Here is a 25,187-nt window from a genome sequence, read left to right as displayed (position 1 = left end):
CCAAATAGAAGATAATTATACTCTTAGTACATGCAGTATTATCCATCTGGATCATGAATCTTAGACTTGAGTCCTTGGGGAAGTCCTTGTTTTGCTCTGTATGCTATCTCTAGTTTATTTCAGAGAAGAATTAATGTTTGGACTTTTGACTCATAGATGTCATACCAGCTTTTCTGAGCATAGTTAAACCTGTATCTTTGGATACTCGAAAAACTGAGTTAAATGAAGAAGGTTTTCGGCCTTAAATTTTGGATGTTAATTTTTGTGCTGTGTTAACATTTTTCTCATTATCACTGTTGCAATTGAAGTCCTTTTTTTTTCATTTTAAAATTGGAAACAATGAGATTGTAGCATAGCATAATTTATGCAAAGTTTAATTTAATTAATTTTAAAATTTAATTAATTAAAGTAAGGTTTAATTTGCAACTTTAGAAGGTTTTAATGGAAGAAATCTTGAAAGCTTGTGGTATAGATGAAAAATTCTGGTCTCACTGCAAATATACTGAAACTATTGCAAGGATTCTTAATATTATTTTGGAGGAAAATGTTAATGAAACAAACAAGTGTTTGGAGACTTATATTCAGTAATTTAAAATTTCTACTTGTTTTCTGTCATGGTAAACCAAGTATCAGTGAATGCTACGTGTAATACTGTCCTAGATAAATTTCGCATACTGAGACTTTGAACTAAATAAATAATCTTTCAAGCTTGGTTTCTCTGAAGTTTAAATTGGTTTTTGTTTCAAAAGGTGCAGAAGATGAAACAAACTCAGTAATGCAATATCCAACACAGTATCAAGATCCTTATTTGCATCAAGACGATGACCAGCAACAGGGATGGGTGTCTTGGGCTTGGTCTTTTGTCCCTGCCATTGTGAGTTACGATGATGAAGAGAATGATTCTAGTGGAATTGATGATGGAACAATGTTACATCAGCAGAAATCTCAGTCCCTAAAGGATCCTATTATTTCAGTTGGTTTTTACTGTACAAAGGCAACAGTGACTTTTAAGGTAAGTATTTCTCTGTTTCATGAAGGATTTATTTGGCTTGTTGAGGAAGTGCACAGAGATTACCTGAACGTTTGAATACTGTTTGATTGGAGGTGGGAAATGGTACATTAATGAATAATATGGAAAGTGAATGTTCAATGTTCCTCTTCCGTCATACTGTACTGATAATTGCAATGTGAGCTGGTTTTGCTATTTCAGCCAACTTTATAATCTTAAAGGGAAACAACTTAGATTAATGTTCTTTGATAGAAGAAGAATCTTAAAGGCTTTCTATAAATGTTTATTCAAGTATTCTATCCATGTAATGTGTAATATTTCTTTATAAAAAAGCTTTAGCTTCACAGAGATTGTGAATTCGAGAATTTGTTTAGACTGCTCTTTTTTTAGACTATTTTAAGTAAAAGTATGATTTTAGCTTGATAATGTTGAAATTATTTTCCATTTGTTGAAATTGAAAGCATAAATAGTATGTATACTTTGAGTTATAGACTATATATGTAGAGAAATATTTAAGTATTTTTTTGTAAACAAATCTCAAAGAGATTGCTGGCCTTTTGTAAGCTTGCAGAAGGGAATATGGAGTCTGAATAAGATACTGAGATGTACTGACAGAAATTAAAATTAAGGTTCTGAATTAACGAAATACTTTCTTTTTAACATGTGCCAAACTATATGCAAGCAATTTTATGTGCATAACTACACAAAGTGGCTCTTGGCTTTACAATTAAACATGTATTAAATCAAGGCCAGAAAACTCTGCCACAGAGTAGCTAAGGCTGATTTTTATGACTTTGAGCCTTTCAGATGAACTGCAATACTTTTGTAACTCTCGTACAACAGTTATGTACCTGATTGTACACCTAATACCATCAGCAGCTCCCTGAACCTTTATTGCCTGTTTGGCTTGTCATCTGTGCACAAGAATGTTGTGAGGGGCTTTATCCTTAATTTCTCTTAGCTGTTTTTGATTGGTGGCGTAGCAGGGCATTGAGCTGCTCGGCAGCTGTCAGAAAGGATGAGACAAATGACTTTGGAAGCTGTAGGCATTCTGTGGGAAGGTTAATGTTTTGAGCCTTCAGCCTCCTGGCAAATTTGGTTGCAAAATTTGAGGACATTAACAAACGTTGTCATGTTCTTTTGTGTCAATCTGCTTCAATCTTCATTAAAAAAGGCTAAAAATAAATAATGGAGAATCTTTTCTTCCTCCATTAATTATATCCCTGGGACACTTAAACCCAAACAAACTACCAGGACTCAAATTTCTCATTTTTAATGGCTCAGCATCTTGTTTTGCACTTTGTCATACAGTAGTAATTTTATGCTCTTGCCTCGTGTGAGAAAAATCGTTAAAAATAATATGAACTTCTTTTTCGAACATACTTTGCTGGGGGCTTTCCTAATGCTTCTTTGGCAACTTCAGGCATTTTATATTGGGAAGTGATTAAAAACTTCTTAGAATATAACATCTTACATTCTATAAATTTTAAATGTGAAATGATGTATGATATTAATATGGTGAGAGTTAGGAGGAAAACAGAATTCATTGTTCTGCTTGCATGCAAAGAATGTATGGAATTAATTTGTGGTTCATATTTTGGTTAAAAAATAAGGTCAAGTTTCTGCATTAGCATTCTGAACAGTTGATATCATTCCAGCTAAAAATCATGCCAAATTAAATGTAGCATTTTCTAATAATGGTGAAAATTATTCTTGTAATGTCTGAGTTCTTTTAATCAATTAATTGCTTTTCCTCTACTATAATTGCACACAGGTGAAGGGTGATCAGTGATTTTTTCATCCAATTTTCTTGGACATTTGGATTGCAAAATTTTAATTTGAAACAACATCCATGTGTATCCACTCTTGAAAAAATGAGAGCCTGTGGATACTTTCTTATAAAAATTAAAATTTGAACTATTTAAGCTGTTCAACGTAAACTAAGTGGGTTTTTTCATGCAAAATATAACATCTTCATTATTTTGTTGTACCTCTTTCTTGTTTTTCTTAGCTGTAGGTTATGTGCTTTTTTAACCTGTGTTTTATCATTTTGACTTTTTATATGGAAATCATTCAAGCAATATAAATGCATGTTCCTCTCAGTTGCCATGACAAGAAACAAAAATGAGTATGGTTGTAATCAAAATGTTTTCATAATATTACCATGCTGTTTAATTATTTCTGGAAAGAATAAATAATGTATTTATGCATTTTTACAGCAGTTTATGAGCTAATTTGTTATATTAATAATGCAGCTGTGTATTTCTTTCATCTTTTTACATAGTTTCTTGTTAGATAAGGAAACTAAAAATACTGTAGTGGATTTTAGACGTTCTATTATGGCATATTTCAAGCAGAAGTTGAATATGAGAAGTTCCAATATGGATAATGTGTTACAGCTGTTTAATTGCACCTGTTTCCTGCCTGTTAATAGGTTGTGGCTCATAGTTTAATTTGTCTTCATCAATTCTGTATATTAATGACATTACTGCTGTTTAATACTAATATTGACTTTTATAAGGTGTTTATCCTATTGTTTCATAGCTCACTGAAATGCAAGCTGAAAGTAGTTATTACAGCCCTCAGAAAGTAAAATCCAAAGAAGTTATATGCTGGGAACAAGAAGGAACAACAGTTGAGGTAATTTTCCTTTGACTGGACTTTTTTGATTTATCATAAGTAATGTAGCAAATAGTTACCAATAAAATATTTTTAAATTATTTTGTTGCTGAGTTGTCATATTCTGTCATATTGGATGTGTTTATTGTAATAATCATGTACACATAAATTCTCTAAATTTCAGGAGCTGTTGTCATACTAAAGTAATCTCTTTCTTTGAAGTGCCCTGTGTGATTGCTGTTTATTAAAGCTCTAAATACATAAACCTAAACATATTTTGGCTCACTATTGCCCATATTTTCTACTTCTTGTGGAGCAGAAGTCATAAAAATACCACTTTTTTTTCCTCACTAGGTCCTTATGAAAGGTGAACTTTTCTTTGATTGCCAAATTGGTTTTGTTGGTTGCCAAGCTATGTGCCTTAAAGGAATTATGGGAATTAAAGATTTTGAAGAGAACATGAATAGGAGTGATGAAGTGAGTATGTTGAAATGTGAGCTGACTTGCTCCATTAGCAATTCTGTTATGCTTTATTGATTGCAAAAATTGAAAAGACTGCTATTACCAATTGTGATTTAAGTTTTTGAATGTTACTGGTATATAGGACTCAATTCCATTCCTCAGAGTTGAGAAGACAAATATTTCAGAATGAGAAGGGGCAAAAGAAGACCTTTTTCTTTGATAATAGCCCATTATTGTCTACGTCTGCACACTCTGATTTTGTATAACAAATACAAACAGTTGAAAATCTTTGAAAGTGCTTAAATGAACAGAAGGTTGGAAGGGAACAAATGGGAACACTGTATGCTGAAAATAGTAGAAGTGTGGTACAAATACCAAATGAGTATTTTACCTCATTTTTCAAGAAGGTTAAGAGAAGTATTAAATTAAGGAGTTAAACAGTATTAATTTCTATATTTTAAATAGAAGCAAATCTTCAATTGCTTAAGACAGAATCAAGTATCCATATGGAGTACTTTTAAAATATTTAATGGACTGGTGCATTAAATTGTAAATTCGATAATGATTTTTGGTTGAACTGTAGATAGAATAGTGTCCCAAGGTACTGGAGAACAGCAATTATTGTCTTTTTTTAAATAAAAAAAAATAATGCAGCCAAGAAGAGACGTATTAACTTGATGTTAGTGTTCTGTGAAGTCTTGGGATGTATTTTAAGGTGAAAAATTAAGAATATGAAAGAAAATGCAAAATGATTATATTTACATCAAATATCTGCTAATCTGGAAAATCATACACTGTACTGGGATAGGTATGATGGCACAGATTCTTATCCTTGACTTGTGAGAGAAGCATGGCTTGGCATCCATCTCAGGTGTTTGTGTATGCAGCAGAGAAAACAAAGATCTAGATATTCTTACATAACTTCAGATTATGATATGGGATTTTAGAGATGCAGTGGGACATACTACATGGCTGGTGTGCTGCAATGGATAGAAATGGGCTATTCCAGAAAGAGAGGCTGAAAAACTGTAAAAATGCTCTGTTGGCCTTGTTAAGTATAAGGGAGATGTGGCTGGGGATGTGAGGGTGGGTACCAGCCTTGTCTGCAGCAACTATGAGACTGTCAGCTATAAAATCATTTTTATTGATTTGAAAATGGGGAGGGAGTGGACAGGAACTTCAGTGTTACTTCAGTGAAAATAATTCAATTGGTTTATCTTCATTCATAATGAAATATACTCTTGAGGGCTGCTGCTGTGCGTGTGTTATTTGTGTGTTATGACAATCGAAACTTCTGTTAACTTGACTATGTTTGGTTTTTTTTTTCTCCCATCATATTATTTTGTACTACCTTGTGAAGGAGGCCTACTTCTTTAATTGTGGAGAAAATTTGAGTGCGAAAGGGATGACGTATCTTACCAATTCACTGTTTGATTACAGAAGTCCAGAAAATAATAGTATTCGAGCAGAATTTATATTGGATGCAGCTCATCATAAGGTCAGAGAATCACGTTTTTCTTAGAAAAAAATTTAAATGCTGTCTAATGGATTTCTAATAATTATTTAGATCTGTGTACTACTAGAGGACTGATTTTTCATTACTTTTTCACATTTAACTGAATCTTACATTGCAGCTGGCAAAAAAAAAAGTAAATTTGTTTGTGTTAAAAAAATGACACCCACAAAAACCGAGCCAAAAAAAAAACCATACTGAAAAAACTTATCCAAAAGAAACCTCAAATCCCCGTCTTCTGCTCCAAAAACTGAATTAATGCCATAATTTCCAAAAGCACTAACCACAGAACACTTTGAGAGTAATAGGTATGAAAGAATGCTAGCAAAAGCTTTACTAGCACATACTTTAAACCCAAACAGTAAGTGGTCCATGGTCTTCAAACTAAGAAGTTCTCTCTTGGAAACCAGATTTGGGCAGTGTTAATTTTATTGTTTGTGTCCAATGTTTGTCTACTTAGAGAAAATTTTACTAATCCTGCCTTTTCTGGAGACAAATTTGCAGTCACCAGTAGTGTCTGTTGTTGTAAATTGTGCAGTAAAACTTTATTCCCTGATTAGCTGTGATTATTAAAAAGTGGACGTAATGACCAAGGTGGTTCTTTCCAGTTGTGTTCGTAGGTGGAGTTCCATGCTCTGTTTAATGTACAGACAATTCATTTACAATTTTGAATGTGTCTAATTTCTTTTAAATTTAAATTTTACTATTGTCACCTTTTTAGTACTACTGATGAAGTGTAACCTTGAAGAATCCCATAAAAATGAAATTAGTAAAATCACAAGTACTTGTATTCCAACTTTTCCCATATAGTGTTTTAGTTTTAAGCTTTACTCTGTACTTGGTCTGTCTTCAATGCTTTTAAGATTTGCCTATTTTTTTGGCTAGAGGCGAAGCAAGTTTGCTATGTAATGGATTATATTATGTATAAATCCCAGGGATGGCATAAAGTCTTAATATGTTTCCTACTGTTTAAAGACAAAACCACAATGTTCCTTGAATAACAAACCAGATTGAATGATCTTAAGTTTTCAGTGTACTTAATTAGGTAGATCTGTTGTATGGAAGAGGTCAGGTGAAGAATATTTACTCCATTAAAGGTACTAATTGACTAGATGCTATTGATGAATTGGTCAGCATGTCCACTGGAATTATGGATGTGCATTTGTGTGGCCTCAAATAGAAGTTACATTACCTATCAGAAAGGTGAATTCTTTGGGATAACCTCTGTCCTTTGTTTTGATAAGCCTTTCCGTGTGTTGATGCACAAATCCAAACATGAATATATCTCTCTAATACCAGTCTATCAGTTGGTAATCTCAAGATTCTTTCCTTCTACAACATTTTCTTTGTTTGCTTTGCTGTGTTGGTAGGAGACGTACACAGAGATAGCTGGAATGCAGAGGTTTGGGGCTTTCTACATGGATTACTTGTACACAATGGAAAGCACCAGTGGCAAAGGTACCTTTTATTCTTTGTTTACCCTGATAAATAATAGAAACAAAGACTTTTCATGCCTAGATGGTCCTTGACCAACTGTCCTCTAACTTATCTTAGATTTACCATCAAGATCATCATTAAAACGCTTTCATCTTTGTTTCTTCAATGATGTCTTTGAGGTTAGCTATTTTGGTTAGCTGTTGATTGTCAGTGTTGTTCTTTTTTTTTTTTCCTGCATAAGTAATCACAATGATATTTTTGTAGGCAGTTGCTAAACTGAAAGGAATTAGCTTGTAGCAGTGGTGAAGTTCATAACATATGATAACGTTTTTTAAAGTTGTCATTATTGACTTTGCATGTAAAAAAAAATGTTTTGAGAAACCCTGATTGAAGAATGAGGTTGATTGTGCAGTTGCTGCAGAAGATGAAAAGGACTGTGATTTTTCTCCTATGAATTAAAATACAAGGATGCAAGATAGTGTGGAGACTTAATCTTGAAATATATGCATCTGAACAATTCTGTGAACAAATAAACCATGTGCTCATAGATATTGACCAATTCTAAGTAATTTTTGAGATTCCTGTCAATTCTTTTCTAAGTCTGAGAAGTGAATTCAATGCTGTAGGTATATCTACTACTGTGAGTGTAACAAAAGCTGGGACAAAGGAGTTAATCTATCAGTAAGAAATATATATGGATTTTTACACATGTATTCTTATCATTAATTGCAATGTGATTTCCCCCCTCAATTCTTATAAGACTGTCATTTACAGCTGCTGCTCTGCAGTCTCATTGTGAAGTTAATAGAGCTTTCTTCTCCACTTGTGTGTTTATTATCGTGAATACTATTTCTCTGGACATCTGTTGGAACTTTTTGCTGTTCTGTGACTGAACATTTAGCTGTCCTTGCTACCTAATCCAGCTCATCTGTTTTTTTGTGTGTGTGTTTTTTTTTTTTGTTGGTTTTTTGTTGTTGTTGTTGTTTTGTTGAGTTTTTGTTTGTTTTTGGTTGGTTGGGTTTTGTTTGCTTGGTTTTGTTGTTGGTGTTGTTTGGGGGGAGTTGTGTGTTTGTTGTTTTTCTCTCTGTGTAAAAGTCAGAACTCGTAATGTTTGATTTTGTTTTCTGGACTTGCTGCGCATTAAGAATAAAAGGAGTAGGAAAGAAACTTCCAGTTTCCTTAGAGGATGGATCATGCAAAACTTAAAGAAAGAAATAAATGATGCTATTGCCTTTGGTAGTAGAGGAATACACTAGGAAATTTAACAGTTCATTCCCAGTTCTGAGGCTTTCCTCTGTACTGTGAGTGTGGTGTGAAGCTGAAAAAATGTACAATTAAGTCATGATTCTACTGCAGTCTACTTCTGGTTTTAATAGAAATAAATATTTAATGGTGTGTTGAACTCCTATGTAGAGAAGTTGAAAATCCTGGGTAAGCCTTATCTCCTTTTTGAATTTTACTGTAGAAAATTGAATATGCAAAGACTATTTGAATATGAAGAAAAATTGATTTTGTGGAATATTTTGTTTTGTTTCTCTGAATGCACAAGGAATGCAATGATCATATCTTTTTCTGACTTTTAACTAGCCCTTTTCTGGAATGACTGAACTCAGGAACAAAATTATTTTCCTCAATTCCAGGCTACTGGTATATTCTGACTACATTTTTTCCTCCTTAGCTTCTCTTCTTTTTCTTCCACTTTGCTTTCTTAGAGCCATAGCTTCTGTTTTCTCCATCCAGGAAAACAAAAATGTAGCTTGGCTTCCTATCAAGCTGTGTGCTTTCATTTTGGTATTGCTCCTTTAATTTCAGCTACCTGGCTACATAGAAGAATGGAATGATTAATTTTTAAACTGTGTAAATAGTTGTTGTTTCTCTAAATCAAGAACTTAAAACTTTAAGTTTTCAAATAGTTTTGTTCCTCAGAAAAGCAAATGTGATGTTTTCTGCTAGTTATTTTCTAGTGTTTTTTTTTTCCATATTGTGAGTTAAGTGTATAATTATTAAATAACACGTAAAAATAGGTGTAAATAATTTCTTTAAAATGAAGATATAAATGCCTCAAGATTTTGAAAACAGTATAAACCTGCTGCATTTTTAATATGTGTTGTTTATATGAAAATTTAAATTTTACTTTCTTATTTTGATATTAACTATGTTTTTAGTTACAATCAGTGCATTCCACATTCCATAAAATACCCTAACCCAACTTAGGTTATAGGAGGCAGTTACTGTGATTGTAAGATTTTTATCTGTCAAGGCAATTTTGGTTTGACACATTCTTTGCACCTTTAACCTTTCCTGAAGCATAGAATTACTGATTAAACCACAAGTGCCTCCTGGATAACATTAACCTCAGGAGTTTCATCTGTCACTTACAGAAGTGCATTAATCAATTTCAGTATTTTGAATGAAAACGAGATAGTCATGCACAGTAGTTTTATTTTGAAATGCTGCCTGTCCTCCCCTTCCTGTATTTTTCTGGGTTTTGGCTTCGTATTTCAATGCAAAACATTTTTCCTGAAACATTATGTAGCCTGTCAGTTCCCTGACTGCTGATTTGCATGACCTACAGACCTAGTGGGGTGTACTTTTGAAGTTCCATTTTGTTTGTAATGTGTACTTATCTTGGTGGCAAGTTTATTACTCAGCACTCATTTTGGTATTTTTTGTCAGTTGGAATTAGACACAAGGTTTACAGAGAGCTTGAATACTCAGTGATCAAAAATTGCATCTGTGAAGTTTCAAGTCACCTGTGATCACCTAGTTCAGTAGAACCAATAGGTTTTCTATCACATTCTCTTTGCACTTAGAATTAAATGAAACTGTTCCAGGTTTGTATAAATTCTATCACTTTAATATATTATTCATATACAAACAATATATACAAGCAATTATAAGTCTTCGAAAAGGTAGGCTGTTACTACTTCTGGCCTTATTATTTTTGGCCTTTTTATTTTTATATGATGTTATGGCTTTTTGCCCTTTTTAGTAGTGTTCATCTGAACTGAATACTCTGTAGAGCTGGAAGGATAAAAGTATGTGTGTTAACTGCCTGTAAAATAAATGCAGAAGGCTATATGCTGGTGTTTTAAAAAAAAAATCCTTTTCAGGATTTATTAAAAAGGTCGTAACTCAATTCAACCTGAAGATTTCAATAGGTTTTATAAGATAGAATATTTCTGTCCTTTTATCTTTCTTTTATTGTTCTTTTTCCTCTCAGAAAAACAACACACCAAGGGAAGCAGAGGCTATAAATGCTCTTGCTGTCAACTTCTGTTGGGCTTTTAAGGATAAAGTTAATTTTTCTGCTGAATGTGTAAGCCTGTAAAGGCCTGCAGAGCATTAGACCAGCTTTGTGTCAAATTGGGCATAGTCTTGGTTTGTTTGAGGACCTTTCTTCTGTTCTGCTTAGAAGCATCAACATTTTATTATTTAAACACAAGGGGGAAAAAAACCCTATCCTTCCTTCCTTTTCCCCCATTCTCACTTTCCCCAGTAGAAACACTGTTTTAAATGAGTATGGTAAAGGAGAGAGGCAAAAGGGAATGTTACTTCGGAAAGTAAAAGACTGGGTTCCTCTCAGGCAACCAGAAATCATAGAATTGTTAAGGTTGGAAAAGAACTGTTATTGAGTACAACCATTAACCCAGCACTGTCATGTTCACCACTAAACCATCTTCCCAAATGCCATATTCGTATATTTTTTGAATGCTTCCAGGCATGCTGATTATAATACTTCCCTTAGACAGCTTGTTCCAATGCTTGTGGCCAATTTCAGTAAAGGAATTTTTCCCAGTATCCAATCTAAACCTTCCCCGGTGCAACTTGAGGCCCTTTCCTCTCATCTTATTACTTCTTACTTGGGAGAAGAGACTGACTCCCACCCCCTTGCTACAACATCCTTACAGCTAATTATAGTGAGCAGTAAGATCTCCCCTGAGACTCTACCTCCTCTCCAGGCTAAACAACCCCAGGTCCCTCAGTTGCTTTTCTTAAGACTTGTGCTCCAGACCTTTCACCAATTCTGTGGTCTCAGAATCCATTGGATCTTGATGCTTGTATTGTCAGACTGACTGTTCATTTATGTAATGATCAGCGAGACATTTAATGTTCAGTGCATGTGTCAAAGCAACGAAGACACTGTCAAAGTGATGGTTTATTAGGAAAAAACCCCAGTCCTGCAGTTCTGCAAATGAAATGTATTAGAGGCGTGAGTCATACATAACAGGAAAACTTGAGCTTCTGAAATTTGCATAATTTAACTGAAAAATTTCTGTAAAGTATGTTTAGTGAAATAGTCATGCTGTTTGGTAACTGATGAGTAGCCTCTATACAGTGAATGTATGGTTTTGGTCTACCTTATTACCTGACCTTACTAAACCACTCTTTTATCTCTGTGTTGGTTCTTCTAAAAACAGCCCGAGACCTAATGATTAAAGAAGTTTTCTTTCTCACTGCCCATGCAATAGAGAGTTGAGGTAAATCTGAATGGAAGGAAGAGTTTATCTTAGTTGTCAGTCTGGTTTATGACAGTACAAGTGAGTGTGGTTCTTATAGCTGTGTACAGGCAGCTCACCTCTCAAGGGCCCGGGTCTGTAATTTCTTTGCAGCACACTTTTCTTTGACTGTTGGGAATGGATATCTTTGTGACAAGCTGTAGAAAGTTTTGAACAGCACAGCTATCATTGGCACCTGGGGTTAAGTTGCCACAGAAGTTGAGATACCTCCAGAGAATACTAAACTTCAGAAATACAAAGTTCATGGAAGAGTTCCTATGTTGTACTCTGCTTGGAGGCAAGGCAAAAATTTGCCCTATTTGCTGTGCATTAAACAGAAAGTCACGGTGTCTGTGTGTTCTGTTTGCATTGTTATATTTTTATATATATTTATAAGTCTATGATCATAGGATTTGAAACAGAAGTAGCTGATAAAAAATTTTATTATCCAATTGTTTCATGTGACTTTTATTTCTAAAACTTCCTGTAGTCTCTGGGAATCAGCAAGACCTTTCTTCAGTAAAAAGTGAAGATTTTGGAAATGTTCAGGAGATGTCCACAAAAAGCCTCATTGTGGGCCCACTCAATCTTCGACTGGATAGCAGCGCGGTACACCGGATAATGAAAATGATAGTCTGTGCTCTGGAACACGAGTATGAGCCATACAGCAAAACTAAGCCAGGTTCGCTCCTATGTCATATATACAATTGTACAGAATTAAACCAGACCAAATTTAGTGCTCTTGAAGGTGCAGCTTCCAAAAAGTTAAAACCTCACAGGGGATTTTATGAGTCCAAGGAGCAAAAGGTAAAATAAAGATAAAATTAACTGTAGTATTCTCATCAGTGTTGGATATACTTCTGAGATAATTTCAGACACTTTGGAAGACATTTGTTATAATCATAAGACTCTTGTTGAGTAAGAAGGGCTTATTTCATTGACTACTCTAGCTTAATTTTGGAGTCTTAGAGAAGAAAGTATCCTTGTTAGTATTTATTAGTTTGAAATAATAGTTATACAAGGTGAAAATGCATGGAAACAAATTATGGTAAAGAGTTAAGATGAGTTTCTGAGGAAGAGCAATACAGATTTCAAAGTCAGAAAAATTCAGTTAGTATTGCATTTAGCCTTAGGTAGAACCAGCATGGAATAATGTTATTAACTATGGGGGTGGGGGGGAAGCTTTGCTTTTTTTGCTAGTCCCTAATCATTTCTGAAACAGCAACTGTAGGACACATTTTATATATTTTAGTGAAACATATGTAATCGTGATTTATTGTAGATATTACAGATGGAAACAGAACTGTGCCAAGCTCAGAAGAAATAGCATCACTGGAGGAATACATTCCCACTCGACTTACAACATTCACTGTTCTCAAGTGTACAATTATAATCCCTGTGGCAGAATTCAATTTACTAGACCACTTGCTCCCTATAATCATGGGTGAGAAGGTATGTATGCACAGATAATTATTCAGTTCTTTATACTGGCATGTGCTATTCCATATAAATTTTCTTATTGGTCTGTTGTTCCATGTGCTGGATACATTGCTGAATTCTGAATTGGTTTGGTGCCCATGAGCCTTAGCTCACCTAAGACAAGTGGCGTGACTACTTAGACTTAGAAACTGAAGGTGTCTTGTACTTACAAGAAAAAATATCTGCAAAGAAAAAATATTTTTAAGCATCAAGTAGATGAAAAAATAGTAGCTCTGAAAAAGTAGCGGCTCCTTTGATCAGAAGAGTACCTGTTGTGCAGGTCTTCCCAGACTTGGTAGAGTCTGAAATCTTTTAATAAAGAGGCTCAATAGAGACTACACAGATGTTAACAGCCAGCTGTGTGCGTGCTAGTTCCAGCCAGGATGTGAGCAGGATGTGGGCTGTTACTGAGAGTTTAACTGCTGAACAACTTGCTCAGAGAGATAGAAATTTCCTAACAGCCTTAATTTGTTTTATCTTCTGGATATGTGTAGTATAACACCAGAGAATCTGGTTTTATTCCTATAGGATTCCTTCCTCAGTGCACAATGCTGAGGTACCGTAGGGATGAATCTGTGTTTGGTAGTGAAGATTTGCAGTAGGTTTATCTCTATTGGCAGAGGCTGGAAGGTATTCTATGGATAAGGGAAGGAATAGAAGAAGAGAAAAACCAATCAATTCTTGATTTAATTAAATTTCTGTAACTTCTATCTGATATTTCATCTGATAGGCTGAGAAAGCTTTGTTTGCTCAGAGTGGAGAAGAGAATGCTTCAAGGAGCCGTCACTGTGGCCTTTCAGTACCTAAAGGGAGCTTATAAAAAGGAGGGAGAGAGAGTTTTTATACAGGTAGATAGTGACCTGACAAGGGACAATGGTTTTAAACTAAGAGAGAGCAGATTTAGATTGGATATTAAGAAGGAATTCATTACTCAGAAGGTGATGAAGCACTGGAACAGGTTGCCCAGAGAGGTTTTTCTTTATTAGAATTTTTTACCACATTGCACTGTAGTGGTGCTTTTCACATAATGGGCATGGGAAGATGGTATTTTTATAATGGGAGAACAGTCCCATGTTTGTTGTAGGTATGAGGCAAAGAGTTTAATTCAAGTAAACTTTTTGATTGGTGTAGTCACCACTTGGAGTTTCAATTTACATTTCCTGAGTGAAACCATGAATATTTAAAATAACAATTTTGAATTTCAGATTGAAAATCATATTTATGTCAACTTACTGTCCGATTTTGATGCAAGTTTAATAATTGTTTTAGATTTGTAGAGTAATTTGGATTGGAAGAGATCTTTTGAGGTGTTCTCCAGGAGTCCAACATCCTGGACAAAGGAAGAGCAGATTGCCCCAGGGGTTGCTCTGTCAAGTGCTGAATTAGCACCATGAATGGAGATGCTATAAAAAGCTTTCCCAAAGACCTGATTTGAATTGCCTGTGTTCCAGCTTGTGTCTATTGTCACTCATCCTCTTATGGTACACCTTTGACAAGAGTCTGGCTCCCTCTTCTCTGCATCCTCCCAGTAGGTAGCAGTAGACAGCAGTAGTGTTTTCCTCTGGCCTTCTCCAGACTGAATTACTTCAGTTGTCTCAATCTCTCTTGAGACAGAGCTCATTTCCTCCAACCCCATAACCTCCTGGTTTCCAACAAACTTATTCTCATATGTCCATGTCTGTCTTGTGCTGAATACAGCATTTCATTTTAACAGATACTATAAAAAAAATATAGTTGGATGTTCATTATACTATGAATCCTGAAATATTTTCAAAATCATTTCTTTGGAGTTTAAAATTTATCAGCTTTTTGTCCCTCACTGGGCTGAGCCTGGCCTGGGGTAGCTCCTGGTCTCACCTCACAGAGGCTGCCCCTGCAAGCCCCCCCTCCCACCACCAGCACCTGATCACCTGCACCCAAGACAATTCTGGATAAAAAGTTGATGAGTATAATGCCATGGTATCTGTCAGTAGTTTATTACAGGTAGATTTGCTTGTGTATGTAGGTAAGAATACGTAGATATGATAAATAATAGATCTAATATTATAATTGTATGGGTTTTTTTCCTCTGACACTTAGAATTTCAGCGGGGTGTTGAATGCTGCAAGTTTCCATCCCCTGCGGCCTTTACCTTCCATCCGAATTTTGGTGGATAAGGTTAACCTGGAACACTCAGTGCCGATGTATGCTGAGCAACTGGTGCATGTGGTCAGCAGCCTTGGCCAGCCATCTGACAACCTGCTTCATTACTGTTACTCACACTGCTATCTGAAGGTAAAGGAAGGCTTGAGAACTGTTGCTTGCTGCAGTGTGCTAAGAAAAAGATCACACACATATAGTTAATCCTGAGTGGTAGCAGGTTTCTTGGGAGAAAGTTTTCAGCTTATCTAAAAGGATGTAAAGACATTTCACATAATGTTGTTTGGGATTGCTGCTTCTGACTGGAACCAAGTGCTTTGTAATATGAACAGAGAACTTTGTATGAGGAAACTGCACAGTCTGAAGCCCCAAGGTCTTTGTGGCAAGGTTGGGTTAAAATAATATGGAACAAAACCTTTTTCTTCTTCCCAGATAATGCTCATAGAATATGTAGATTGATTGCTGCAAAGTGCACTTAGAAACTTATGGGAAAACCCCATCACTACACTATTAGGAGTATTGATGTAGCAATACTGTGATAGTGAAGATATGCACTCAAAAAGTGTTGACTAACAATTTAATTGTTTTTCATTATAAGAGGAAAGACCTCTGAATGTTCTCAATTAAAGAGGCATTATGTGTGAGGAGTTCTTATTGTGAGACTGGGGGAAGCTTGAGCTATGGGAGATTGTTTTGAGAGTATTCAGTTGTCCTCTGCTCTCAAGAAGAGTTTTAAAACAGGCCTTCCAGCCTTTTAGGATGGGCTCAGGCAGTTTGAAACCTTTTGGGTGCTAGTAAAATGTAAATATTTAATACTAGTATTGTTAGTTTTGCTCAATTTTTCAATTATCTATTCAGTTCCATGCTGATATCTTTGTAAGAATTTAATTATTTAAATCTTTATTATCTGCGTGAATGAAACTCTCTTCCAGAATTGCATGGCAAGCTTTAAGTTTTCTGAGTGACGTGTTTACCTTCTGTCACATTTAAAGTGATTGGAATTGCATATATTGCAAGTCATCTCTATGTTTTACAGTTTGAGGGGATTTTTCTATTTGAAAACTTTTCAGCAGCATCATTTGAACGTCAGATTTGAGTTTTAAAGGATTTATTTGCTAGCTTTAATATTGGCCAAAGTGTTCTGTTCTCATGTGAATGGTGGTACAGCATTTTAAAAGGCAACTCTACAAAAGTTCATTTTCCATACTGAACAGGAAAAAATCATAAAGAATTCTCATGATGAATCCTTCTTTAGATAGGCTCTTACTAAGAAAAAAAGCTTTGAAGGAAAGCTTCTAATTTCCTTTATTACCAATTTTTCGTACCATTGTTGTTACAATTACCAAAAGCGATTTTATTTTATATGAAAGGCAGTGTGCAGTCTGAAAGTTAAAGGATATAGGTTATTTGAGTTGATGAACTGCAATTCAGCAATTTTTAAAAAATTCAGCAGAACGTAGTTAACAGTTTTTGAGTGAAGAAAATATTGTTATATGTATTCCTGTTAGGGCATTATTTGAGGTAGATTCCTGTAGCTGTATGTGTGTTTGGGGGAAAGGAATTATCTAAATTAATACATAATTTATTTAATGTTTACTGAGTGTATTTCTATATATTATGCTATAAAATAACTTGCAAGTGATCTAATCATGTGGTGGCATACTGTTTGACTTACTGAATTTGTTCCAGGTATTTGGTTTTCAAGCAGCACTGACTTCTTTGGACAGTAAAGGATTATACTGCATCCCTGTTCCAGTTATCCCCTCATTCAGTACTGCTCTTTATGGCAAGCTGATCAAGTTTCCCAAATATTGGTGAGCATTAAGCCTGAGCATTAAGTATTTAAATAATGCACAATTACTTTTGCGTTTCTAATGAGTGATTTAAAAATGCAAAGCTTCATATATATCCCTAAACTTTTCTGTCTCATCTGTCATATTCTGCTATTGTTTGTTATTATTAATAAGTTTCTTTGTAAGGGTTGCTGGTAATAAACATTTTAGACCATTGTTTGGCCAAGAGAACAGCCTACACAAGCCCTGTATTAAATGGTTTTCTTCTAGACCTTGTAGATCTAGAACCAGTTTTCACTCTGAGTTACATCCTGCTAGCAAAGCTTGATGTGTTTAACTAAACAGGTCAACTCTTTCTGTTTTAAATTCAACCAAATTAAAAGCAACAAGTTGGGGAATGAAACCCCAAAATATCCCAACCCCCCGAAGTCTCCACTGCACTTTTGTCTCTCATTACAGTTGGAAGTGTTTTCACATTGTGATCAGATATTTTAGCTGTTTATTGTAGTTCATATGTTAAATGAGAACACTTTTCGTCTGAAACAAATTCTGTGCTTTATTATGAAATGAGCTGTATAAATTTTTTTAAACTTAATTGTCATGGAAAATTCAGTATTTAAATTTATCTTTACGGTTTAAATTTTGTGGATGTAGATGTCAGTGTATTTATAAAATCTATTTTCAGGAAGATACATTTTGGCAATACTTTGGACAGGATATTAGTTTTCTTCATCCCTCCTTTTGAGCAGTAGCTGTCTGTAATACTACTTTGACTAAACACGTGCAAAGAATTTTACATAAAACTACAAAAAAACCTGTTAATATGTTAAATACTTTGGCTTCAAACATTGTGTTGCATAGCTAATTTATAAGATACCTTTGTTTGTGAAAGCTTTATGGATTAAGAAAAAAGGACTATGTCTATGATTGTTCTTAGCGCCACACAGAGAATATACTAATTTTTCTCTTGCAGGCTGTGACACTGTGTTGAATGTCAGAGGCTTTTAGCATTATCAGAACACCACCAGGTGGTAGCAGCCTAACTGACTTTGTCGTATTTTTTATCAATAGTTTACAAAAGTATTAACCACTTCAAGTTAATTGCTGCTGTGTTGCAACATTTTGCTAACCTAACATTTAACACTAAGCTGTGGTTAGTGATCCTTGTTAGCAAACTGTAAGAACGAATTAGTGTTTAATAGTAAACTTAAATTCATTTACTGTATTATAAATCAAAAAAAATATTTTTTGAAGGAAAAATAGTTGAAGAAATCTATCATCTGACAAGATCAAGTGCTGCTGCTTTCTCATGAGTGCTCTTCTGCAGGTGCTTGTGCTCGCTATGCTCCATCTCTTCCTCGCTTGCCCATGCCTGGTGTCCCGTGCTTTTCCACATGTGCAGTTGCTCACTTGCCATCACGCTCTGCCTCACATGTTCAGGGTCTCACGCTCGCATTCTCTCGCTCGTGCATTCTCTGATTCTCTCGTGGTTTCTGTCTCGCTCTTGTTTCTCTCTCTCTCTTTTAAAAATGCATTGTATTACAGTGTGTGCCCAGCTGGAAAATAGAGTATAGTAGATTAATAACATGAGGGAGCAGTAGTTTAGGGGAGTGGAGGCAGGGGAGTGGTCCTGCCTTAAAACAGCAAATCGGCTATCAGCATTTATCAGTAGATCTTGTAAGATCAACACTTACTGTGATCTAATGTATTTTAATATTTTTCTCACTTTTTTCCTGTGATATGATCTTTTTCTAAAGCTTATTTATTTATTTATTAACAGTATAAGATAATTATATAAAATGAACTTATTCCAACAATTTATCTAAACTAAGCAGCACCAATTTGTGAGTAATAAAGTAGAAAAACAAATGAGTACAGCAGCAACCTGGTTAAATGAAGTGTAGTTTGAAGTGAATAAAACTCCAGATGAAACACATCAAATAGCACTTCAACTAAATCGAAATCAGCATGAGGACTGAGAGCTTCATTGAAGTCACGCAGTGAGTGAGAATTAGTCTGGTAGGATAACCTGGTAATGTCATTAAACTTAAATTCAATCCTCCCTCCCAAATTATACCACCTGCTTTATTTGGATTTGTGGATTTCACATTCCAGAGTTTCTTAAAAGTACACACATCTGATGCTACATGTGTTCTTCTATTTCTTCATAGCAAATATATACTGCAGACCCTACCTTTTAAAAACAAAGACATTTTATGAACTGTTATGGAATCCCTTAGGTAGTATGTTTTGAGTTAGCAGTGAAAATCTCAACTTTATTTCTGACATAAATCAGTAGAATAGCTTTCTTTTCTAGTTTCAGTACAATAATCTTAAAATGTATACAGTGTATAAAATACTGTAGTAATATTAATTTTTTAAAACTGGTTAGTAAACATTGGCAGGATATTTTAACAGATAAAATTTCAACAGCATCAGCCCAGTGAGTTCCAGTAAATAACCATAAACTGTCATAAAGTGTTGCTTTGTTTTTGTGTTAGATTGATGTCTGTTTTAATTTCAGTTAATACTCATTCTCTCTATAAAAGGATATGCTCAAACTCATTAGTTAACTAAGTCTTGGACATCTTTTAAATTGCATAGCTAATCTGTTTTTATTGTAAAGTACAAACCATCTGGTCTTTTGTTTTTGTCAAGCATAACAAGATGCAAAATACGTTCATGTCAATATTTTACAACTACTTTATGTAGTGTTGCATGTCAGATTGTAAAGCAGCTTTCAGAGCTTTTAGGAGGATGTCTAAAACCAACTGAGAATTAGCAGAATATGGTTAAAAGCCTAGAATGAAGGACAAAAATGTTTATTGCCAAACAGGAATTAGCTGATTTCTTTTTCTTTTGTTCTTTTGGCTACAATGCCTTTAATGTTATAACGCTCTTAACTTTTTAAAGTTTATTTAACTTATTAAATACCACTTTGTTGTACTTCTAATATAATGGCCAGTCTTCGCGAGCGAAGATCCGGGGAAGGTCTTTCCACCTTCCAGCCTGCGCATTGGATTTTTTAGGTGAGACACAGTGTGCGCGGAACTGAGCCCACCCTTTAATCCTAAGGTTCATCTGCCGGGGCCAAGCGAGCTTGGATGGTGGCAGCGAGGTCCTCAGGACGTAGGTGGGTTGCCTTTAAGGGCTAACGAGCCCCACCTGCCCGGGAGTGGCCCTGACCGGGAATCGAACCCGGGTCTCCGCGGTGATAGCGCGGCGCCTTTACCCCCTAGACCACCAGGGGCTCCTGTACTTCTAAAGAATATTAAACTAACATTACACAATATAGATTCTTAATAACCTTTTATTTTTCTGATATCTGAATGAGAGTGAAGTGTCCTCTGTATATTTTGAGCTAGATATAGGTCCAGTTATGTGTGTTATTTTATTGCTTTGCTTTTCTTAACCAGTTCCTGACTCCCTTTTTTCTTTATCAGGTCTGTGGGAGGGTTCTCACTATCTCTATCTGTGACAGCTTTTGATTACTCTGACTGGCACACTAGGAAGTTAGCCTTTTGGCTAACATTGTACAGTGACATTGAGAAATATACTTTGCCAGCAACCTAAACATCAGCATTTTGTTTTCTTCCCTGCCTTCCTGCATTTTATTTTGAATTTGTCACCATGTAGTTTTGAAATAGTTGTTTTGTACACACAATTTAGTTTCTCTTACATTTTTAAACTTCAATATTAACATTACAAAAACAGAGGATTCTAAAGCCCTCATTATTACTGTATAGGTTTCTGCTCAATTTTTTGTTACTGGGAAGTAACAAAGTATACAGCTTTGCTTCCATTTTCTTCCATGATGTGTCCCCTTACAAGGCAAACATCCTTCTCAGTCAAAGCTACGCACTGGTGTGCCATACAGCTGCATTCTTATTGACAGAATTCTTTGTTAGATTCCTTATACGATCAAGTAAAGTCATTATAGGCTCCAGTATGACTTAGGATATGCACCTGCTGCATGTCTGCTCTATGTAGTCTTGTAAATCCTGTGTGCATTTGATGATATCCCAATGAACTGACCAGAGTGAGAGCCATTTATGTTGATCCACAAGCAGACTGGTAGATGAAGATCTGGCTTCTTACACAGTAAGAAGTTATTTAGCAAAGAAATTAGCTCCTGGTGACATGGCCTTTACCTCCAAGGTACTACTGTGATGACAGTAGGAGATTTTAGGAATTACTGCGCACTGAAGAGAGGATTAAAAGTGTAGTATGGGGGATCAGGAGAACTATCTGTCTCTGTTACTTTTTTGATTGGAATATCTTTGCAGGGCATGTGCAGTGGAATGATCTACTTAGAACTAGAAATCACAGTACCTTTCTGAGCTTGAGAGTCACAAGACATAGCTGTCGTGCTGTTCTGTGCAGTTGTGCTTGTAAGAGTTAAGTGGACCCTATTGGCAGGAAACACAGAGCCAGATATCCACAGACTGGGAACATTAGATCATAAATCTAGGAAGTTTTCCCATAAATTGACACTTTGGTCTTGATTTTGGCAGCCTGTTTTACTGGCTAGTCGTGGTAAATCAAGAGTAATGTCAATTTAGATTGGGTGTGGATTGCGTTTCACATGGGCAGTTGAAGGGCATGCTTGTTTCCTGGGTCAGAAGTAGAAACAGGTTGAAAACACATGAAACTCATTTTGTAGCATTCAGTTGTGACTATTAGTTATGTTAGTAATTGGATATATCTGCCAGATGAAAATTCAGGGTAGACTGAATGCCTGAACAGATGCCATCAGTGTATGGGACAGGGGAGTTTCAGCCATGTCAACGTTGTGCCAGTTGGAACTAGCACATGTTAAAACCTGTCTGAACTATTGAGATACGCCAGTGATATGGGCTGTGCAAAAGCAGAATGCAGCAGTCATTCTCTGGGGTTCTGCAGAGGTGGTTGTGTAGAATTGCCTCAGATGTGAACAATCAGTCTAGGGCGTGTGCTGGATTGCTTCAGCATTGTGTACTTCTCTGCCATTGCCTAGAAAATGCATCAAAGAACACAATACTAAATCAGACTTTTTAAATTAACTTACTGGTAGGTGGTTTTGGTAGGGCTTTGTGACCAGCAACTTTGAGAGTTTCAGAACTGTGCATCTTTGTGTTTGAGGAGTAGCTATCATAGCACATTGTGATCAGTAATAAAGGGTGATTTAAGAGCTTTAACAGGAGAAGGACTTTTAATTGAGAATGTGATTTAACATGCATTATAAAAGTTCAAGGGAGCCAGTGCTTGTGTATAAGGATGAAGATGCTTAAGGAACTTGTGTGGAACATTTTATAATCTGTAGTGATATTAATATGTCAAATTTAAACAAGAGCATTTTGGGGCACTTTTCGACTTCTGAAAGGAGCTGTTGTCAGTGACCAAGAAAAGCTCTTAACACAAGGAAGAGTTTTGCATCCTGAGTAGATGACTTGCAGCTTGATTAGTGTGACAACAAATTAACTTCAGTTGCAAACCTCTAGTTTAATTTTTTTTTAAATCAGGTCCAGATCTAATGTTACTGCTTCTCAGCAGATGTGGCAAGCAGCATTCAGCAAATCTGTTAAAAATTCACTTTTAATCAATGTAAATTGGAAGCAGTTGTATTGTTCAGTATTGTCCATGAAGAGGAAATTCAGCAGAGTTGACAGTAAATGATGGTCATCTGTATTGTTTCCAGTGTAGTTATTTAGACTAATTAATTGTCAAGTCTCTTCAGTGAAAGTAAATTAAGCCCATTAACTAATATCTGTCCAGGGAAAGTGATTGCACATGCTAATACTTAATCCTGGTTGTTGTAACTTGCCATCAGTATTTGCTGGCATTTGTACTAAAACCAAGCAAAATGGTATTTCAAAATGTGTGGGATTTTCAGGGTTAAAGACGCTTTTTGGTTAGAGACTGATGAAAAGTTTCAAAAACTTTGTGTTAAAGCTGAAGTGCTGTTACGTAGCATAGATTCTAAAGAAAAATTGAATCCCTTAAATATATTCCTTTTGCACTGGATGTATTTGGAAATTTTTTTTTCTCTTAGTGCTAAAGCTATCTTTATGAAATGATCTGGTTAGGATTTTCAGTGATATTCTTTATTATAAAGCTTTACCCATGTAAACTCTGGCTAGAAAGATGCACTAGTGGCAATTCGCCACACAAAGTTTGCCCTTTGTTTCTCTGGAATTTTGCATGCAATTTTGTGCCTTTTTTTTTCTACCTCTTTAAGTGTATCTCTGAATTACAAAGAGAAATTTGGTCTCTGAGCTGTCATCTAAATAAATCTAAATATTTAGGTGGCTGCTAAATATTCTATAAAACACCTGTGACCCTGAGGCCTGGTGGCCTCTTGTGGCTCAGTTCATGTACACATACCTGTGGCTTTCCCTTCCACTCCCAGAAGGCGGGAAAAAAAAAGTAAAATTAAAGCTAAGAAGGACATGGCCAGGCTTTAGACTGAGAATGGCTTCTGACACGCTTGGTCTGTTCAGCATTGTTTGAGAAGGTGCCAGCTGCTGCGATCTGAGGCTGACCGAGAGTGAGCCAACAGGTCAGCAGTGGGCACAGCCACGGACCAGTGCTGGAGCCTGTACTTGGCTTCCCTAGTCTGCAGTCAAGGATGCTTGCAACTTGCACCCTGAAGCTGACTGTGATGTCATTCTGCTAGCCAGCCCTGTTCAAATGTTGGGTATTACACAGAATTCTGAAGAACTGTACTGTAGTGTTGCTCTCTTACCTTTCACCTTTTTGTTTGCATCTTCTTTTTAAGACAATGCCATGGGAGTTGATAGGATTGCAAGCATTGTTTTAGGAATTAGTGGTCATTAAATACAATAATTTGAAGAAAAAATGGCCTTTCTTTCATTGGGACTTCTAATATAGTTCCCTATAGAATTATGTTCAGGAAATTGTATTATTCACCTCACGTATCAAATATTCCACCTTCACCAAAACTCTATGTTTAAAGGCTTCTTGAATAAGCTACGTGCTTCTGATTTTGTTTATGTTTTTATGGTTACCTTCATTACATTCATGGATCACTGTAATGTTGCTGGGCAAGTGGTAGCATATCCTTTTTTGACTCTACAGAGCTTTACTCTCAAACAGTAGGCACCAGAAACTCTGTAGTCCTAAATTATGCACCTGCCCTTACAAGCATGTTAGTCTGACTCTCAGTTAAAGTTTAACCGTGATAAATGGCAACTAAAACCATTTTACTTAAAAAAGCTGTATTTATCTTGACTCAAATAAACCAAATATAATCTTGTGCATGTTCAGCTGTCCATAACACCTTAGCAGCTTTACTGCATCTGTGTTCATCTCTAGGTTGGAGAAGCATTCATTCCTGTGTCCAGGATGATTTGTTTGCTGTGTTCTCCTCACACTTGTTTCCCCCAGGACCCGGATGTGCCTTTTTTTTCTATTAGGAATAGTCCTTCTCATAGATCAGTATCTGTTCTAAGCTAAGCATTTGTGTGCAAGGAAACATCCTCAGTGTTTTTCCTCGAGCATTTTTATCCTTGTTGTTTATAGCTTTGCATTTTTTTATTACCCTTTCTTTAGGAACGCCTTTTAAAGTAAGTTAAAGTAACCTGTCAGGTGTACATACCAAGACATAGGTACTATATTGAAAACATGTGAACATTTAGACCTCCATTGGGCCTGTATGTTTGGTAAACATTGTGTGTTTTTCATTATATTTTCATCTTCTAAAGGCCATCAGCTCCCAGTTTCTGAACTAGATTTTTTAGCATGGCATATTTTGGATGAGAACGTTAGAGGGCCATTTGAACAAAAAACGAACAAGAGAACAACTGAGTCAGGCTCAGGTGGGATATAAAGCCCTTAAACAATATACTGTGAGAATAAAACCTGTTTATCAAATTTGGAAATGGTTATACCTGTTGCAGGTACTTCTGATATCAATGCAAGAAATGGAAACGATTATGTTAGCTCAGACACTAGTAAAAAAAATTGTGGATTAGTTTTTCAATTGATCAGATTTTTTTGCCCATTATAACATGTATGTTTTTTAAACAAAAGCCTATGAGATTTTTTTCTGTGCTGATGTTTTCTCTTTGAGTGGCTGATTCCAAAATAAACAATGAAATATAAAGAAATATATTTGCACATTTCTTCACTTTGATAGTGAAGAAATGTGCATATGCATGGAGAGTGACAGAATTAAGTATCTGATTTCTGTATTTTAAATTTTTAAAGGAAGGGCAAATAGAAATGGAATTTTTCCA

The 25,187-nt window shown here is 35.6% G+C and overlaps 1 protein-coding gene across 1 annotated transcript in view; it reads left to right on the top strand.

Moving 5' to 3' along the window:
• Positions 1-25,187, top strand: part of VPS13B (vacuolar protein sorting 13 homolog B) — a 418,175-nt gene that overhangs the window by 51,515 nt on the left and 341,473 nt on the right. Inside the window, 9 exon segments of the mRNA XM_050315121.1 lie at positions 750-1,012; positions 3,554-3,649; positions 3,983-4,105; positions 5,451-5,588; positions 6,974-7,061; positions 12,030-12,221; positions 12,822-12,991; positions 15,098-15,292; positions 16,847-16,971. Of these exon segments, the coding sequence (XP_050171078.1) occupies positions 750-1,012; positions 3,554-3,649; positions 3,983-4,105; positions 5,451-5,588; positions 6,974-7,061; positions 12,030-12,221; positions 12,822-12,991; positions 15,098-15,292; positions 16,847-16,971 (1,390 nt within the window).

This window comes from Myiozetetes cayanensis, unplaced genomic scaffold, assembly GCF_022539395.1.
Source record: "Myiozetetes cayanensis isolate MyiCay16 unplaced genomic scaffold, myiCay2020 scf1, whole genome shotgun sequence".
Classification (NCBI taxonomy): domain Eukaryota; kingdom Metazoa; phylum Chordata; class Aves; order Passeriformes; family Tyrannidae; genus Myiozetetes; species Myiozetetes cayanensis.
This window is presented reverse-complemented; position numbering and strand designations above follow the sequence as displayed.